General features: G+C 35.9%; 1 protein-coding gene across 1 annotated transcript in view; it reads left to right on the top strand.

Annotated features, from left to right (window-relative positions):
- Positions 1 to 20,916, top strand: part of CPNE3 (copine 3) — a 48,637-nt gene that overhangs the window by 11,011 nt on the left and 16,710 nt on the right. Inside the window, exons 2-9 of the mRNA XM_080801061.1 lie at positions 1,870 to 2,007; positions 2,282 to 2,461; positions 4,484 to 4,558; positions 6,187 to 6,258; positions 12,033 to 12,116; positions 14,198 to 14,287; positions 18,164 to 18,262; positions 20,639 to 20,725. Coding sequence (XP_080657187.1) covers positions 1,876 to 2,007; positions 2,282 to 2,461; positions 4,484 to 4,558; positions 6,187 to 6,258; positions 12,033 to 12,116; positions 14,198 to 14,287; positions 18,164 to 18,262; positions 20,639 to 20,725 — 819 coding nt within the window. The 5' untranslated portion in view covers positions 1,870 to 1,875. The remainder of the gene's footprint in view (positions 1 to 1,869; positions 2,008 to 2,281; positions 2,462 to 4,483; positions 4,559 to 6,186; positions 6,259 to 12,032; positions 12,117 to 14,197; positions 14,288 to 18,163; positions 18,263 to 20,638; positions 20,726 to 20,916) is intronic.

Here is a 20,916-nt window from a genome sequence, read left to right as displayed (position 1 = left end):
GTTAGGGGAAAAAAAAATGCTCCTCTGATGTATTGTGTCTTTTTGCTATGAGGCTGACTTCACACATAGATACAATACATTTTCTGTTGAATTCTCTCCATTTTTGGAATTTGAGGGCTTTCTGCTTGCTGGTAGACAATTCTTTACATGTTCTTCAGGAGCTTTAGAAATCCTTACTTGTTCTAAATCTGTCCACAGGGTACTGCATTATCCTGGGTACAGCTGACATACAATTTATAAGACTTAAACTACCTTAAGAAAAAATTATACAACTAAGCATTTATTCCATAGATTCTATGTTAGATATGAAAGCAAGATGCACAGCACATGCCCGATTTGTAAGTTTACTTACAGTATCTCCATTTTCACTGATGAGAAAATCTAGGCTCAAAAAGTAATTTATTTGAGGTCACACAGGTTTCACCAGATACAGGATTCCACCCAAGTATTACTCTAAATGTACTCCAGATTTGATCTTGTTCCTATACTGTAGTTATCTGTTACTATTATTGCAGCAGGAATTCAAATGACTTGATGTAGTTTGGAATCATTAGAGAAATCATCATGGAATAGACTAGTTTAAAAAAAAAAAAGAAAAAAAAAGAAACATGGGATATATGGGAGAAGATCAGACCTGGAGGCAAGTAATCCTAAAATAATATAATAGTAATAAACAATTTTGGAACACTTACCATGTACTAGGCAGTATTTAAATATATTCACTCATTTAATCCTTGCAACAACTGTATGAGAAATATTATTTTCATTTTGTAGATGAGGAAAACGAAGGGCTATAAGGAGGTTGAGACTCTCACCTGAGGTGACACATTAAGTCAGTGTGGGATCCAGATGAGAACTCATCTGTCTGATTCCAGAGCCTGTCATACGGGGTGATGAAGAGGAAGGAACAAAGACCTGAGCTGAGGTCGAGTCAGACCCTTAGCTGACTGAGCCACCCAGGTGCCCTGACACAAGTTACATTTAAAAATAAACCATTTCATTCTATTATCATCAACTTGAGAACTTTCAGTAGTACCTCCTATCCACCCCACCCCCCCACCCCCTGACCCCAAGTACTTCAGCCTAGCTCTCAGGACACCAAACCTGACCCTCTTCCTGTCCAGCTTGGTTTCCCCCAACATGGATGCTTACTTCTGTGACACGTGATGATGAGGTGTCCTCATGGTGCCTTCTAATGTCCTGATTCTTTTCTGCTCTGTGCTGTCTCTCTCAACACCTAATGGAATCCTTCAAAGCCCAGGGAATGTCAGTCTGACCCACACTCTTGGTACTGTCAGTTATTCTCTGTCTGCTTCAGTGACTTCTCCTTGATCTTTATATCTTTGGCACATATTGTCAGCACTGTGTATTTTGGCACTTAATAATTTTGACAACGTAAGATGACAAAATAAAGAAATCTGAATTTAGATTTAGGTTTAGTTTTACGAAATACCTGGGTCGGGTATTTAGTAGGCAAATTGGGAATTTGTGAATTTTGTTTCTTATTAAGGAATAATTCTGCCCTTTTTTTAAAAAATATTTTATTTATTTATTTGACAGAGACACAGCAAGAGAGGGAACACAAATGGGGATGGTGGTGGGAGAGGGAGAAGCAGGCTTCCCTCTGGGCAGAGAGTCCCATGCAGGGTTCAATCCCAGGACCCTGAGATCATGACCTGAGCTGAAGGCAGAGGCTTAACCCACAGAGACACCCAGGCGCCCCACATATTAACAGTCTTATTCCAGCAAGTTTACTCCGGGATCCTATTCTGACAGCTTTTCCTAAGAATTCAGCTGTTTCATTGGGAATGTATGGACTTATTAAAGGCACCATTTCATTAGCATCCTGTTTCTTTGGTTTTCTCACAGCTCAAGATGGCCGCCCAATGCGTTACGAAGGTGGAGCTGAATGTTTCTTGTGACAATCTTTTGGATATGGATGTAGGGTCAAAGTCGGACCCTTTATGTGTGTTATTTTTAAATACGAGTGGTCAACAGTGGTATGAGGTAATGTTAAATACTGTAGGTGAAAAGGATTCTGAATTGCTATTTTGATAATGTGAAGTGCTTATTACAACTGTTAAAAATAATGAAAACAGCTCATATGGTAATGGAGTTTTCTGGGGCAAGTTTGTCCTTGACTGTGGAATTTTTCATCCACATATGGAAACTTTCTTTAGCTCTCTGTTATGCTAGTATTTAGTTACCTAGAGTACGTAAAGATGCTAAAATGTAAGTGCATTTTAATCTGAAGAAACTTTTTGTTTTGGGGTGAATATAGGTTGATCGCACAGAAAGGATTAAGAATTGCTTGAATCCCACATTTTCCAAGACATTTATTATTGATTACTACTTTGAAGTGGTTCAGAAATTGAAATTTGGGATTTATGACATTGACAACAAAACCATCCAGCTGAATGATGATGACTTCTTAGGAGAATTTGAATGTACCCTTGGACAAGTGAGTATAATTAGCTACTGCAGTATATTGTGTCTAAATTTTAACCAGAGAATTGGGCATTTTTATGTGTTCATTAGTTTAATTTTTAGAGTTGAAACGTATGTAATCACTTTACAGACCTGTTTCATATATTAGTATGTTTCATATATTGAACATTATAGAATTTATCTTATTTTTCATAAGGGCAGGGATTATGTGTTTTTGGCAAAACCCATTAATTTTTTTGAGTTGGGGTGTTTCGTTTAACATTGCAGTAAATAATACCATTGCTCTAGCTGCTTTGTGTACTATTGGTTTTTCTTTAAAAAAAAATTTTTTTTTAAGATTTTATTTACCTATTTTTTTGAGAAAGATGGGGAGGGAGAGGGACAAGCAGATTTTGCACTGAGCACATGAGATTCTGAGATTCTGAGATCATGACCTGAGGTTAAACCAAGAGTCAGAGGCTCAACAGACTGAGCCACCCAAGCACCCCTACAATTTTGTTCTTATGCTTAAGTCATAAATGTTTTCAAAGTAACAGCAACCTCTCTAATGTTATAACTAACGTGACTGATCCCTCTAGATCCTTGATGGCCCAACACTGTCCTTTTACCTGGCCTGATCTTCCTCAACCTTAGGTGTACCAGTGTAAGCCTTCCTCTCCAGTAAGCCTCCTCTGACCCCCTTAAGTAGTTTGGAGTGCCATCCTGTGCTCACCCCGGTACTCTCTACTGCTTCTACCTGATCATCAACCATCCATCCATAGTTACTTAATTATCTGTCTTTCCTATGTGACAGATTTGATCAGGGTAGAGGTGTGCCTATAGGCTCACCATTTTGTTTCTTTCTCAGAGTCTGAGTTCTAAAGAGAAATCAGGGCGCCTGAGTGGCTTAGTTGGTTGTAAAACTCTTAATTTCAGCTCCGGTTGTGATCTCAGGGTCTTGAGATCCCGCTCAGCAGGGAATCTGCTTGTCCCTCTCTCTGTGCTGCATGCACCCTCCCCCGACCCTGCCCTGCCACATGCTCCTCTTTCAAATAAATAAATAAACAAAATCTTACAAAAAAATGAAGAGAGATCATGACCATTTGTAATAGAGCTGGGAAGGCCTCTGGAGGGAAGACTCATTGTTTTTCAGTGGGTGACATTATTGCCTAGATTTGTTTATTTTTCCGTGTATTGTTTGGGGATCTTGGTATTTCCTATGTATCAAGGACAATATGAAACTGAAGTTGATCAGTTTTCTAAAACTTTGATGAATAGTGTCAAAGAGAAAATTAAAGTATTGATTTTTTTTGGAAAAAAATCACATTGTAACTAAATTATAATGAATTTGATAGATGCATCTATTTGAGAGTACCTAGGTCTACTATATTATTTTATTTTATTTTTTTAAGTTTTTTTTTTTTTTTTTTTTTTAATTTGACAGACAGAGATCACAAGTAGGCAGAGAGGCAGGCAGAGAGAGAGGAGGAAGCAGGCTCCCTGCTGAGCAGAGAGCCGGATGTGGGGCTCGGTCCCAGGATCCTGGGATCATGACCTGAGCCGAAGGAAGAGGCTTTAACCCACTGAGCCACCCAGGCACCCCTACTATATTATTTTAATCAAAAATGATATTTTGTGGGGGTTATATATTCAAGTTATGCATCATTTGAAAAGTTGAATCTCATTTATTGAGTGTTCTGAGGCCCACCTCTCATCTATAGGGTTTTCAGCTCAGTGATTAGTATATATGAAGAGAACCCGTTCCTCTTTTTCCATTACAGGGAGGAAGTTAAAGTTTGAAGTAATTGATAAAGAAACTAGTGGTTGGGGAGATCGTATCTGCCAGGATTGGCTCCTTGGAAATCTTTTCCAGTTGGTTTTAAATATGTAGATGTGTTTTATAATCTCTAAATCTTTAAGGCATGGTCTTAATGTTTCCAGTTCTAATGACTTAAGTTGACTTAACTTTATATTCAACTTTTTTTGAAATCATTCAATTTAAAAATTGACATACTGAAGTGAAATAGCTCTTTGTATCACTTTCCAATTTTAACAGATTGTTTCCAGTAAGAAGCTAACTCGACCCCTGGTGCTTAAAAATGGCAGACCTGCAGGGAAAGGGAGCATTACGGTAACAATAAGATATTTGTCTTTTGCCTGAAAAGATTTAGCATGATAGGACATGCTGAAACTGTACATATCAGACAAATACTCTATAGCCATGCTTTATCATTTCATCCCGAATGTTGCCCTTCATCCTTACTTGCCTTACAATGATCACAAATGGGAAATACGTTGTGTCAAAAAGAAGGAGAAAAATGCAGTATGGGAATTCCTTCTTTGAGTCTTTTAAGTTGCTCATGGAATTAGATGTAGCTTGGTGATGCTTGTCTCTCCCTCATGGAAGTGTAAATCCCCAAGTTAGAGAGAAATGACTTAATCATCTGAATGGATTAATTTGATCCTCTACAAATTTCCCCCAATAGGACAGAAACTGTATAATGGATTTAATTCCAAATGGATCTTATATTATGCCATGACCATTGAACCTCTCAACCCCTTTTTTTTTTAAGTTTTTATTTCGTTATTTAAGTAGCCTCTGTACCCAGCGTGGGGCTTGAACTCATGATGCTGAGATCAAGAGTCACATGCTCTTCTGACTGAGCCAGCCAGGCACCCATGAGCCTCTCAACTCTTAACCATCTTTTCTGTGCTCGTGCTCTTCTGCCCATCCTCCCACTCAGATTTTTCCGTTGCTAATTACTGGTCCTAGGCAAATGAATATATGCTTTATACTGTTTTAGATTTCAAATTACATAATGCCACACTTTAAATAAATATCTTTAAATACTAGGATAAAATAATTATCTTTGAGAGTTTCTGTCCAGGTTATCACTGCCTGGAGGAATATTTTCTAACTTTAGCTCTGAGAATGGAGGGCTGGCTCCCTCCTGTTTGAGGGTTGTTGTCATTATGAGGGCATTTCCCTAAGCAACTGTTTTGCTTTAGTTTAAATCTCCCGAGGCATAAGAATTTTAAGTGTCTTTGGGGTGTTGACTTCTGTGAGACAGAACATTACAGTAGTTAGCTCTATTGCTCTTGGGGTCATGATAGCCTGGAATTTATTTTTAACTAGAATAAGTTTTTCAGTGACATTGGATGAAAACGTTGATCTGATATTTCAATTTAAAGTGTCCTCTAGGTATGATTTGCTCACACTTTAGATAGGGTCATGTAGCTTTTCAGGGCTTTGATTTTTCTTTTACTTTTTTAAAATTTTATTTATTTATTTGAGAGAGAGAGAGAGAGAGGGAGAGAGCAAGCACAAGTGGGGTGGTGCGGGCAGAGGGGAAGACAGAGAAGCAGAGTCCCCGAGTGGGGAGGCTGACATGGGGCTCGATCCCAGGGCTCTAAGATCATGATATAAGCTGAAGGCAGATGCTTAACCTACTGAGCCACCCAGGCGCCCCAGGGGCTTTGATTTTTCACTGGAATGGGGAAGATCTAGTTTGGGCAACAGCATTTGAAAAATAAGTTGTGTAATACAAATTTGGCATATTTGGGGAAAAATATTTTATACACATTAAAGAAATAATGATCAATCTTTCTGAATGGTACTTTTTTCTTATCAAAAATTTAAAAATTCATTTATATTAGTACTGATTATATCTATTATCAGATAACAGAATAAATCAGTACTTCTGAGTTTATCAGAGTCCCTAAAACATATTGTCTTTCACTTACCATATCTCCTCATAGATTTCAGCTGAAGAAATAAAGGATAACAGAGTGGTCTTGTTTGAAATGGAGGCAAGAAAACTGGACAATAAGGTGGGTAGTTGATGCACATTTCTACAAGGATATCATGTTTTGCCTCACATTGATTCCTTTTTGAAAAAAAAAATGATGCAATTAGTATTATGAACTCTATCATCTGAGCATCACTTGAATATTTGGTTACTTCCAGATTCTGCTTTCCTATATATGTTTAAGCAGAAGCCATTTTCTTTTACCTCTTTCTTCTAGGTATTATCAAAGGGCTTGTCTAGCTTAAATGAAGAGTTATTAAAAGCATTAAGGTTATTGTAAAAGTCATTCGAGAGAGTGTTGTTGGATTACCTTAAGGAAAGAAATAGAAATTCCATGCTGTATTGGATTTTTCTCTTTGTTTCCAAAAGTCAATGTTTATTTTTAAGGAAGAATGAGTGCAGTACATAATAACACAACAACTTAGTATATAGCATGAATTAGAATAATTCTTCGAGTGATTTTATACTTAATCACATAAACCAATCAAATTTTTAAAATCATTTTTATTTGCCTTATAATTTAGTTTGCAAACATCTTAGACTAGTAGCCAGAGGCTACTTTTATTTTGGAAAAATTTAAATAGAATTGTCTTTAAAAACCCTGCATGTCCCCATCATCCATCTTCAACACTTATAACTCATGGCCAGTTTTGTTACATCACCACCCCTATCTACCTTCTCTCCTCTCAGACATCATGTCATTTCATCCATAAATATTCTGGTGTATCTCCAAAGATTCTTTTAACAGTATAATTGGTTAGTATGTTTCCAGTCTTTTTTTTTTTTTTAAAGATTTAATTTTTTGACAGAGATCACAAGTAGGCAGAGAGAGGAAGGCAGAGAGAGAGAGAGGGGAATCAGGCTCCCTGCTGAGCAGAGAACCTGATGTGGGGCTCCATCCCAGGACCCTGAGGTCATGACCTGAGCCAAAAGCAGAGGCTTAACCCACTGAGTCACTCAGGCGCCCCTGTTTCCAGTCTTTTTTAATCCATAAATTTCCCCCTTTCTTTTACTTTCTTCCTACCTCTCTCTTTCCTTTATTCCCTCTCATTTTCTTCCTTCATCCCATCCTTCCATCTATCATGGAACTTACTCAATAAAGAAATGGACTCCTTTGTCCTATAGAAGTTGTAACACTGCTTGTAACTGATTAAATGCTTATGGTGTCATTTAACATGTTCTTCTCTCCACCTTTGTTTCCTGATTTCTGTAAGCTGGTAACTGAATCTAGAGGAATGATCTGATGGTATTTTGAATTGTCGGTAGGGCAGCTTTCTAGGTGGTGACATGTGATTTCATCAGGAGGCTCCCATTGTTGAGTCCTGTCTTTTTGGGACATCTGAACATTGATGATAATTATACTGCCTAGATATATTATTTTATTAAGAGCCTGTTAAATAGTGAGATTCTCATGCTATTTATTAATGAGGATACTTCTATAGAGAAAAGTATTCTTACCCATGTTATGTATTTATTTATTCTGAGATATGATTGTACAGGAAGAAAATTAAAATGTTTGATTTTTTTTCCCTCATATATACCATTTCACAGATTAAGTTGGTTCCCTATCATCCTCTAAATGTGACAATGAGGGTTTTGTTTTTGTTTTTGTTTGTTGTTTTTTATTTTTAGTATTGCTATGAACTCTTTATCAGTGAACTCCTATAGATGCTTAAATTATCTTAGCTTTGGCCTGTGAAAACCTCTTGAAGTTTGTTCCTGAAATCATTTGGCACATCTCCAGGAGTCTTTGGATAGCTTCCTTGCTGTGTGGCATGACAAGATGTTCCAGGCTTATTTTTATCTAATTTCTGCCCCAGACTGCAGATTAAAAAGAGCCTGATTATATTTTAGTGGAAATTGTTATTTAGAGACCAGTCTGGTGCTAGGGGTGCTTATTGTCGATTATTGCCACTTACTGTTTCCAAGGCTTTTTAGTAGACAATTAGAGGAAAGTCTGTTTTGTTTTTGTTTTTGTTTTTTAAAGAAAAACTAAATCATAAATTTATACAACTATTTCCAGTTCAGATAGAGAATTACAGGGCCTTACTTCTTTAATTCTATATTTGTGCCTGCCTTCTCTTATGCTGAAAATCTCAGTTCCTAAGGATGTTAACATAATTGCTTCTGTTTGCCTTTTATAATATCTAATACTTTCAGAATAAAAATATCCCTATTATAATTAACAATATTTTTACTGAAAACAGATTGAGCTTTTTTTGAAATTCTTTTTTTTTTTTTTTAACTTTATTTGTTCATTTATGTTATCTCTATACCCAGTGTGGAGCTTGAACTCACTACCTTGAAATCAGGAGTCACATGCTCTGCTGACTGAGCCAACTAGGCACTCCTCTTTGAAATTCTTTTTGTCTTTAGGGTTATATATTCTATGTGGGCTGTATATTCAAATTCTTGTGTGTGTGTGTGTGTGTGTGTGTGTTTTAAAGATTTTATTTATTTTTTTGACAGAGAGAGAACACAAGCAGGGGGAGCAGCAAGCAGAGGGAGAGGGAGAAGTAGGCTCCCTGCTGAGCAGGGAGCACAATGTGGGGCTCGATCCCAGGATCCTGGGATCATGACCTGAGCCAAAGGCAGCCGCTTAACTGACTGAGCCACCCAGGTGCCCCTCAAATTCTTGTGTTTTAAAGTAATCTTTTAGTTATTGTTCTATCACAATGACACATTTGGATTTTGCTTTTGATATTTAGGGATTGTTTTCAATTTTTAAAAATTTAACTTTGTTTTATAATTATATAAGAGATTTGTATGGTTCCAAAGCCAAATCTATAAAACAAGATATTTTCAAGAAATTTAGCTTCTTTCCGTGTCTATGTTTTTTCTTCCTTTGTCCCTGTAGTAATAATGTTTTAAAATTTATATTTTATGGTTTAATTTTTCAATTTCCTAAAAGAAAACTAAGGCTTTTTTTGTGTGTATGTGTTTGTATGCCTCTGTATATATACATATGTGTATATATGTGTATATTGATATGTTTATGTAGATAGATATGTATGTGTGTGTGTATTTATGTATTTGTATTTATATTCTCTACCCTCAGCCCTTGGGTAGCTGTAGCATACTACATACATTTACCATTTTTTCTTTTAGTGAGGTAGAGAGAGTGAGAGCATGGGTATGTGTGTGTGTACACACGCGAGTGGGGGACGGGGAGTGGGCAGGGTAGGTGCAGAAGATTCTTTTTTTTTTTTTAAAGATTTTATTTATTTATTTGACTGAGATCACAAGTAGGCTGAGAGGCAGGCAGGAGGTGGGGGGGAGCAGTTCCCCGCAGAGCAGAGAGCCCGACTTGGGGCTCGATCCCAGGACCCTGAGATCATGACCTGAGCTGAAGGCAGAGGCTTTAATCCACTGAGCCACCCAGGCGCCCCAGTGCAGAAGATTCTAAGGAGAATCTTAGACAGGCTCCACTCAATGGGGATACCTACTTGGAACTCCATCTCACAACTCTGACATCATGACCTGAGCCGAAGGCGACAGTCTGTCGCTTAACCAACTAAGCCACCCACGTTCCCCCATACTTGTGCATTCAGACACACACGTGAATATATATTCTCTAGATATGCATATATACACTTTTCTCCACCTTGCTTTTTTTCACTTAACATGTTCTGGAGATCTGAGTCAGGAACTGTTAATTCTTACTTTAGTTCTACTACTGATATCTTAATGAACTTTCAAAGGTTTGTTGTCTGACTTTCAAAATGGTAATAATGATATTCTGCCTTTCTCATAGATTTATTTCTAAGATAGGTCAGACAAGGTACATTAATGTGTTTTTAGAAAGTTAACCTCTCTGTGTATAGTGCTGCTATTAGTTTTATTAAATGGTTTACAGAGAGGCTGATTACATTGATTCTTAAGATTCTTCTTATTAGATACGGTTAAATTTTAAAAGTTCTGGGGTGCTTGGATGGCTCTGTCAGTTAAGTGTCTGCCTTTGGCTCAGGTCGTAATCTCAGGGTCCTGGGATCAAGCCCTGAGTTGGGCTCTCTGCTCAGCAGGGAGTTGGCTTCCCCCTTTCCTGAGCTGTCTCTCCCTCTCAAATAAATAAATAAAATCTTAATTGTTTTTTATTATTTTTATTTTTTTTAAATTTATTTATTTGTTAGAGAGAGAGAGCGAGCGAGCACAGGCAGACAGAGTGGTAGGCAGAGGCAGAGGGAGAAGCAGGCTCCCCGCCGAGCAAGGAGCCCGATGTGGGACTCGATCCCAGGACGCTGGGATCACGACCCGAGCTGAAGGCAGCCGCTCAACCAACTGAGCCACCCAGGCGTCCCAAAATCTTAATTTTTTTTAAAGTTCTGGATAACCTTTGTTTGTGTGTGTGTGTGTATATGTATCCATATTTATATCTATATTTTAAAAGTTTACTTACTTAAGTAATCTTCTACACCCAAATGGGGCTCAAACTCATGACGTAAGAACAAGAGTCACATCTTCTTCAGACTAAGCCAACCAGTCCCCCCTGTGTTTATATATATTTTTAAATATTTTATTTATTTATTTTTGAGAGAGAGCATGAGAAGGGCGAAGGACACAGGGAGAAGGAGAGGCAGACTTCCCGCTGAGTAGGGAACCCAGCATAGGGCTCAGTCCCAAGACCCTGAGATCATGATTTGAACCAAAGTCAGACACTTAACCAACTGAGCCTCCCAGGTCCTTCCTGTCCCCGCACCCAGCCCCGTGTTTATATTTTTGACTGTACCATATATATTACTTGCTTGACGTTGAACTGCTTAGGAGGGAAATAACATTATCTTAGTTCTTAATTTAATACTGAGTTTAATTTAGGACTCAAGAAATCTTCAATTCCGGGACATAGCTGCATATATTACTGTGGAATTAATAGGTGTCCTTTCATTTTAACAAATAATAAGTTGTATATTCTAAAGAGTATGGCAATTTTAAAATAAAGGCAAACAAAAATGAGAAAACAAAATAATTTATAATCTCACTTGAGTTTGACCTCTGAAAGTGATTTGGTCAATCTTCCAGAATTTTATCTCTGTGTATGTGTGTGTATGTGTATTTGTGTGTGTGTGTATGTGTGTGTTTGTATTGAGGCTGGTGATAAGGGTATTTTTGAGCACTCACTGTGCTTCAGCATTATACAGGGGTTCTGTGGTGAGTTACAGAGGAAAAAGAAGATGTACTTTGTACCGTTGGAATAATTCCATTATGCACTTCACATATTTACCTCTACTCCCTTCTGTGTGTAAAGAAATGTGTGGAATTGGTGGAAGAGTACTGGAAATAGAAGGATAAGATATAAAGTCAAGACTCAGATCGATGAATTTACTAGATGTATGATCTTGCCAAAGTCATTTAACCCCTGTGAATCCATTTTATTGCTGATGACTGCTCTGTCCCTCATGGTGTCAGTATGGCTAATGTTTGGGATGTCACTTATATAAAACTATTCAGTGCTGTGTGAATGAATACTCTTAATAATGAAAACAAGCCCTGAACATATCTTACTGATTATGGGTCCTATTGTTCATCATATTTTAAAGCCATGTTCTCATGTTTTTTTGAGAAGTGAAGGTGTGAGACACAGGATTATGAGCGTTTATCACAAATGCCTTAGTAGTTCTCCTTGTAGCATCAGCAGGTTGGTAAGTTCGTGAGGAAGACTGGGATTTGTATTTATTACTGTACTGTACTGTATATATCTGTACTATGGAGTTAGAGTTCGGGTATTGCTAACATGTAACATGTATAAAGTGTGGTTTCACATGGTTTCAGAGGAGAATAATTGACTTTTTTAAAATGTAGGATCTATTTGGAAAGTCAGATCCATACCTGGAATTCCACAAGCAGACATCTGATGGAAACTGGCTCATGGTTCATCGAACAGAGGTGAATATCTGAATTTGAAAAAGTAGAGTTGAGGTTTCCATTGGAGTTGTAGTAATCTAAATTTTTAAAAATTATGTACTTGTAAAAATATCAATCTGAGTTCAGACATATAGAGCCAGAGATACAAGATCAACATACTCATTTCTTTTTTTTTTCCTTTTCATGTGAAGGTACTACCATGCTGAACTGTCAGTAAAATTTTTATCTTGAAAAATTTAAGACCCTGTAAAAAGCACTAAAATGTATACCTGTGTATCCTTCACTTTGATTTGCCCCCTGGTCATATCTGCATGTGTGTTCTTTCTCATTCACTCACTCACTGTCACACGCAGACACACATACACATATACACAGACATGCACACATATACTTCCCATTTGCAGAACCATTTTAATGCAGGCTACAGACATCACCTTCTTACCACAGCAGGCTTTTATTGAGAAGAAGGACATTCTCCTATACAATCACACCTGGAAGTTTAGGACTCAAAATTTAAAATTTATAACATCAGTGTATCATATAACTTTGAATTTCTACAGTTGATTGATATATATATATATATATATATATATATGTACACACACACACACACACACACACACACGTGAAGGTATATGTATATATACCTCCACATATTTTTGTCTAGGATTGATTAAAGGTTCACATTTTGCATTTCACATTTTGCATTTGGTTCTTATGTTCCCAATATATAAGATTCTTCTCCCTATCTGTCTTAGGTCTTAATGCCCTTGAATCTCCTGAATAATCAAGACCAGTGTGTCCAACATTCTAAGTCTTCTGTTTCCTTACAGTTATATCCAAATCAAACAAATCCATCAAGAACATTATGTGTGTATACCTTGCTCTGTATCATCAGAGGACTCATGGTCTCAAGCTGTCCAGTATTGATGTTGCCAACCTTGTCTACTTGATTAAGCTAGTGACCACCAGATCTTGCCATGATAAAGTCCCATTTTTCCCCTTTATAATTAATAAGTGATCTGTGGTGTGATACTTTGAGAATGCATGATTAAACTGTTCTTTTGCGTATCACCCATCTACTGATGATCCATACCTAAGTCAATTTTTATATTAGGGGTTATAAAATAGTGATTTTTTTCTAAAATTTTCATCCCTTTACATATAATAGCAGGTACACCTCTTTCATCTCTCCTCGCATTTCTTTTTTTATTTTTGGTATCATTGTAGACTCATGACTTATAACACGGTATATTCATTATATTATAATTCATTACTGTCATTTCAGCTGTTCCGATTAATCCAAATTTGGCCAGGGAGAGTGATGTTGAAAGGCTTTTGGATTCCTTTAACATAACCCCATTAGTCTTTAAGCATTCTTTTATTTATTTGTTTATTTATTTATTTAATTCTTTATTTTTTAAAGTAATCTCTACACCAAATCTGGGGCTTGAATTCACCACCCCGAGATCAAGAGTCTTATGCTCCTCTGACTGAGCCAGCCAGGTGCCCTGCATTCTCTTACTTTGCATTAAACTATATTCTCGGGTCACATTATACTCACTCTCTCCCAGGTCTGGAATGAGCCCTTTCTCTTGGAACCCTATTCCTTTAAGAGTGGTTTTAGATGTACTCATTGCTACTGAGATGTCATTTCACTTATGCCTTTTCAAAGGACATAGCTGGGAAACATGTGTATTTGTGTATATGTTTATTATGTATATGTATATTTACAAAAATTTTAAATCATGAATTTAGACTATTTCTTCAATTCAAGCCCAACCCAGCAAGGTTCTTTCTCATCCTTGCTTATTCCAAATTTGAATCTTCTGTGTCCTGCAATGAAAACCCTGGTTTTCCACAAAATCAACAGTCTGTAGTTTCTAAGTGTACCTTGTAATGGGTGAAATATATTTTCCAAGTAGTTTCTCTTCTTTACTCAGAATGTATCTATCATGTTTTTCTTCTAACACTTGTATAATATTGTCCTAGATAGTTTTTCATTGAAAAATTTGACTGGGTGAAAAGGTGGAGGATGATTGGTGAGAGTGTGGCAAGAACTGAATGTTTTTCTAACTAGTCTTTGTATCTTCATTTTATAGGTTATTAAAAATAACTTGAATCCTGTTTGGAGGCCTTTTAAAATCTCTCTTAACTCCCTGTGCTATGGAGATATGGACAAAACGATCAAGGTAACTTAAAGTTATATATATGTTATGTATACACACACACTAGTTGATTAGATAGTATTTAATAGAAGTAAGTGATCTAGCAGATACCTGTAAGGATTATATTTTATTTGTATTTAGGAATATTAAAATAGAAATGTCTCTGATAAGTAAATTGAAGGGTAGATACGTTTGACTGATCTGTTGGCCTAATGCTCAATCAAAAATTGTGATTTTCATTTTACTCTTCATTTAAAAAAAATAAAATGTCCAATTTAAGTATTTCCTCCTTTTACTAAGATTCCTTTTTTCTGCAAATAGGAAACTTTAACTGCCTTCTTTGCCTTTGGCGTGTCCCTTGCAAATAGAAGCAGATGTTACTTTGACTAAAAACCCAGAGCTTCCTTCTGCCATTAACAGCAGAGGAGAATAGTGGTGGCATTTTCCATCGCTTATTTTCAGAGCAAGATATTCATTGAAAACTTCTAGATGGCTTTACTATAAAGTATTAGGAAAGCAGAGTGGGACCAGGAAGTATCAGGCATCTAAGAATTTTTTTAATGTTTTAATTTATAGCTATTTATTAGAAAATATTTATTATTTTTAAGACACATTATCCTGGAGTCTCTTTACATAAGAGTCCAGATAGAAGACTCTTCTTGTGTTTAGTTGTCAGCAAACCAAAGTGGAGTTTGTTGTTTATGTTTTAGTTTTTTTTTCCTTTGGTAATGAATACGGTAAAAACAGGAAAAGTGATGACACGGAGCGTAAGATTTCGTCTCATGCTGTCGTCCAAGTCTTGACTTAGGCCTTCAACCAGATAAGGGATCTTGGGCAGGTCATCTAACTTCTTCACTTACACAATAGAGAAAATAATGTCTATATTACAAAAAAGGGAAGGATTAAATTAATGAAAGTGAAAGTTTTCTAAACCATTATATAAAGCACAGATGCTGTTACATTAAAATGACTTAATTTCTTAGATCCAAAAAAATGTGTCCTCAGAGAACTTTAAAAATCAATATAAGTAGAATTTATTTGTTATTTCAAATAACAGTGAAATTTTAGGTAAAAAATAAATAGTAGAACAGTAGTTTTAAAAATTACTTTCTATAATTGTACTACCTCTACAACTTTTGCTTTTCACATTAAAAATAATAAGCTGAAACTTTATTAGACCTGAGGAACAGGGAAAGGCTGGGGAAAAGAAATGCTTAAACCATAACTGATTGCTTGCAATAATATGTTAACAATGAAACAATGTTTTTAAAAATTTTTTTTCGCACAGTGGCATGCTTACAGGGCTATTTTATTATAGTAAGTAAACTGATTTTCTGAGTTTTCTCTGATGAATGTCTTCTGTTCTTAAAACTTTCTCAGTTTGTGTTAACTATGCACAATTTGGTTTCCCACATCATGACTGTCTTTACATTCTTTAGTGCTGTATTTCTTTGCAATATTACAAAATCATCCATCTGTGAGTCTCTTGGTGTTTGGAAATCGTTTAGAGGTGTGGTAAAAGGTTTTAGAGCAGAGGATAGAGTCAGAATCATCCATAGTTTCTTTGCTGCTGTGTGAATGTGCCAGTGTTATCACTCCAGCATGTATTATTATTCTCATGAGATCAAGTGAATAAAAGAAATAATCCTGCATGCTGCCCCCTGCCTAAAATGGGAATGCCTTAGTGAATGTAGTATTTTGTGGTGCGTGCATTTTCTTACATATATACATAGGTGCATATGTATATATGCATGTATTTCAATGTCACAAGCGCTGCTGATACTGTATCAGTATTTGAAACAGCCAGTAGTACTAGTTTTTGAATTTTTGAGAAAAATTAAAAGACACAAATCATTACATCATTTATCTGAAATTATATCTGAACATAGGCCTACCTTATAAATGTCACATCTTTCTTTAGCACCAAATATTTGCCTTCAGTGGGGCAACAGTGAATTTTTCCTATATAGTTTTCTGTATAGTTTTCCTATATAATTTTCCTATGTAGTTATTATAGTGAGCTCTCAGAAATTCCAACTTACAAATCTTTTTACATTCCCTGAAGTCTCAGGCATATGAAGAGTTTTAGGTGTTTATATACTTTCTTTAAAAATAAAATTGGCCTTATCAAAGCTTGATCTTATCCTAGATAGAAGTTGGAGTTTCCTGAATGCAAATCTAAAATGCAAAGTTCTGGGGCACCTGGCTGGCTCAGTCAGTAGGGCATGCTACTTTTGATCCCAGAGTGGTGAGTTCAAGCCCCACATTGGGTATAAAGCTTACTTAGGAAAAAAAAATCAAGTTCTACTTTCCATATATAAAAAAAAATCTATTAAAAATAAAATCATGATAATACTAAGATTGCTTTTGTCTTTATCTTAATTTTACTTTTTCTGGAAAAAAATTAGTAAGATCATTCATTTTCTTTTCCCCTCACAGTTTAAATAAAGAGTCAGATAAAGGGACTTTGGTTTAAAAATTACATATCAGATATGTGTAAGGCAAGAATTAAACTCTCATAATTGATAAGAGATCAAACTGTTTACAACAAATAAAAATCCTTTACAGTTAATTAAAATTGTAATTCTAGACCTTGTCTTTATTGATTGATTTGTAGTGTCCCTGGAATAATAATCAAAATATTAGTAAGGAAGGAAACACATCCTGTTATAATAGGCAGACAGTTCACTTCTCATAGAACTGAGAAGAAAATAATTCACTTTTCTGGGTGAACACATAAATCCTAAGCATTTTAACTTGGTAGTTAATATAACTTTGTAAAGGATACTCTCTTGGCAAGTACTCTCAGTTACAGGCTTTTATTTTAAATCTCTAGAAAAATTCAAAAGTGTCCTTAGCACAGCTTTATATTACCTATGTCGGTTACCAAATAAAACACATCATCTTCTAACACTATTTAATTCCTCTGCCTACTTCACAAGCCTGTGTAGATAATGTGTGCAGTACACATAATAAATGCGGTAATGAGATAATCTGTTCTGAAATTACAAAACACTATAAAAAATTGGTTATTCCATGATCACAATGAACACCTCTGTTTGCTAGCGGTTCACACCATCTTAATATTCTCATTGCAATGAGTAATCAGGTATTCTTATGAATATTTACCCTCTGGTTATGCTGTCAACTTGGCACAAAGCTGCATGCACATCAGGTACTCTCAGTTCTCTTCTGTCTGCTTTAAGAAAGAACATGCATTTGGTGAGAGCCATAGATAGGAATAGAATTCACCCTGTTTTACATGGAAATGAGAGTTAATATGACCCAGTCTACATACTTCCTCAGTGGTTAACATACTCTTTTCCTTGAATTTTCTTTTTCATTCTAAGAGTTGTGATTTTCAGAAGGATGCAAATCTGACTTCATCATGTCTAACTCTGAATACAACCCTAGCCTTACCAGATTGCAGCTAATGAAATATATTTGCCATATTTCTAAATCATCTAGGATTTAATTATACAAGTTTTAGTTGTCTAGGATACTGACTTCCTTTCTTCCTGCAGTTGATGGCTTTTAGTCACTGTGTAGTGATAACGAAGTGAAGAAGTGGATGAGAAAGAAGATGTAATTCCATTTTGATTTTATCAGCTCTTATAAAGGGCATGATAGGTGAACTGGAAACTGTTTAATATGGAATTTAGACAGTATTTGTATTTTTCATCTGCCTATGATCTATCCTAGATCCCCGTTGAAAGAATAGCTGGGGTTTGAAAGTGGTTCACTAACTTCCTCTGGGAAGTTAGTTCCTACTTCTCCTATTAAACATTTTCACTTTTTTACATCAATAGGACACTTCTTGGTAAGTCCCATTTATTGCAGGCAATCCTTTTAAACAAAATGAGGTTGACTTTAATAGATTTTTATTATACTTATTTCTAGGTAGAGTGTTATGATTATGATAATGATGGGTCACATGATCTCATTGGAACATTTCAAACCACCATGACAAAACTGAAAGAAGCCTCCAGAAATTCACCTGTAAGTTGCATCTTTGTTACTTGAATGTACTTTACTGTTTGGCCATGTATTTATTATTTCATTTTTTTCCTTGGTATAGCAAACTGTTTGCCATGTTTTTGCTGTGTTCTAAAATGTTCTGAAATCTGTGGATTTTATTTGTGTAGTAATTGGATGATCCAAGATCCTTACTTGGGAGTATAAGTTTATATTTATAGTTAGAGGTTTGGTTTCCTTTAGCTTCAGACAATATATTTGGTTTGATTGAAAATCCCTAGTTTTATTTATTTATTTGTTTAAAGATTTTGTTTATTTGACAGACAGAGATCAGAAGTAGGCAAAGAGGCAGGCAGAGAGAGAGGAGGAAACAGGCTCCCTGCTGAGCAGAGGAGCCCGATGCGGGGCTCAATCCTAGGATCCTGAGATCATGACCTGAGCCGAAGGCGGAGGCTTAACCCACTGAGCCACCCAGGTGCCCCTGTAAATACCTATTCAAGTAATTTTTTTTAAAAAGCAGAACTAATGGAAAATGCTAAAAATCTGAACAGTTCAAATAAAGCAAGCTACCTAAAAGAACTAAAGAGGAGTGGTCTGGATTGTTGTTTTAGTAATTTCACTTTGTCGCTATCTTGCAGAATCAGTAAATGACCTACTTTTAGAAGATAATGAACAACTAACTCTATAATACTTTATGGGTCATGTAAAGTTTTTCTAAATCTAGCTATCTTGATTCTTCCCTTCTCCACGACAGAATGCAGCTTTTAACATTGCTGTAATGACGTTTACCCGCTCTTATTTTTCAAAGGCAGAGCCATATCTTATCATCTGTGTTTTCAGTGCCTAGAATAGTACCTGCCACTTGGTAGACATTCTGTCAAAGTGGGAATAAATGAAATGAAGTAACACAGTCTTTTACCAATGAGAATTCTCTTTAGGGCTTTCCCGCATCTCCAATATTCAATAGTTAATAATCATGATGACTGAGAAGTCTGGCAGGATCCTGAACTATGAAAGAATTTATTTAACATAATTTTGTTTTTTACTGTTGTATCTACTGTACCTTTTAATATTTGATTCCTAGAAAATTAGCAATGACTCTGTCTAAAGTATATAAGTTACTTTCTATTAATCAGAAAAGGTGACTCATCAGATGTTCATTGAGTTGATCAAGATAGAGAAAATTTGAAGGTATAATTTGGAGGTGATTATATCCTGGGTATAAAACAAAATTAATGAAATGAAACAATTAAGAATAACACAAAGTATGTAACTAAATTTTATATGGTTGTAGAAGTTTACAGAGATGAATGGAGATAGAAAACTGGAATAGGAGTTGATGTTATAGAGGAGGGCAGCTTGAGCCAAGCCTTATGGATGGATAGGTGGCTAGAAGGTGGAAAAGAAGATCCTTCTGTTTGGGGAAAGGAACTGCACTGGAAAGAAGATGTAAGATATTAGTTCTATCCCTAAAAGTATCCCCAGGGGAAAAAGATGATCTTTGCATATTTTACCATACAGTTAGGCTCCATATATTTCTGTTTTCTGATGGTAGGTTTTTTCCCTTCTTTTTCTAAGCAGCATATTTTTCTTCTTTCTGAAAATAATGGGTCAAAGTAATATTTTATTTCCCTTATTATAAAAAATAAAGAATGTTACTTGAAGTATTTGCAAGGAAATCATCTATAGAGGCAAAATCTATACTAAGGAACCATTTTATTTATATTTATTTATTTACTTTTTTTTCCCCTTAGCCATTTTATTTATTTATTTATTTATTTTAAATTTTTTTAATTTTAATAAACATATAATGTATTTTTATCCCCAGGGGTACAGGTCTGTGAATCGCCAGGTTTACACATTTCACAGCACTCATCATAGCACATACCCTCCCCAATGTCCATTTCCCCACCACCCTCTCCCGTCCCCTCTCCCCCCCGCAACCCTCAGTCTGTTTCTTGAGATTGAGTCTTTTATGGTTTGTCTTAGGAGCCATTTTAAAAGGTATACAATCTTAGGAATGCCTTTTACAGATTTCAGTTATAAATATTTCACATATTTTATTATGTAATTATTTCAAAATTGTATTTTGCAGCAGACGTATATCAGCGGATGGTTCGATTCCAAGCAAAAAAAAGCCATTCATTTAAATTCACGCTGGCATTTTAAAAAACATTTTATTTATTTATTTCAGAGAGACAGAGAACGCATGTGCGGGCACACACATGCAAGCATGAACAGGGGGAGGGGCAGAGGGAGAAGCAGGCTTTATCCCAGAACCCTGGGATCATGACCTGAGCTGAAGGCAGACCCTTAACCGACTGAGCCACGCAGGTGCCCCAACATTGGCATATTTTATATCACTAGTAAGAACTAATATTTTGTCTTTTCTTCCTACAGGTGGAATTTGAATGCATAAATGAAAAAAAGAGGCAAAAGAAGAAAAGCTACAAGAATTCAGGTGTTATCAGTGTGAAACAGTGTGAGGTTAGTTGATGTTTACCATGTATAGTATAATGAGATCACATTTCAAGTTCTTTTTTCAATATGGTATATATTAAACCAGACAAAGAATATTAAAATTTTTCCTTATCTTAGGAAATGTGAATTGAATTTTGGGCAATTGAAAATCATATGATCATCTGGACACCCTTAGGGAAAAGAAGAGAGTAGGAAAT

This window comes from Martes martes (genome assembly GCF_963455335.1).
Source record: "Martes martes genome assembly, chromosome: 4".
Taxonomy (NCBI): domain Eukaryota; kingdom Metazoa; phylum Chordata; class Mammalia; order Carnivora; family Mustelidae; genus Martes; species Martes martes.
The sequence above is the reverse complement of the archived record's forward strand: the minus strand, read 5'-3'. Positions and strand labels throughout refer to the sequence as shown.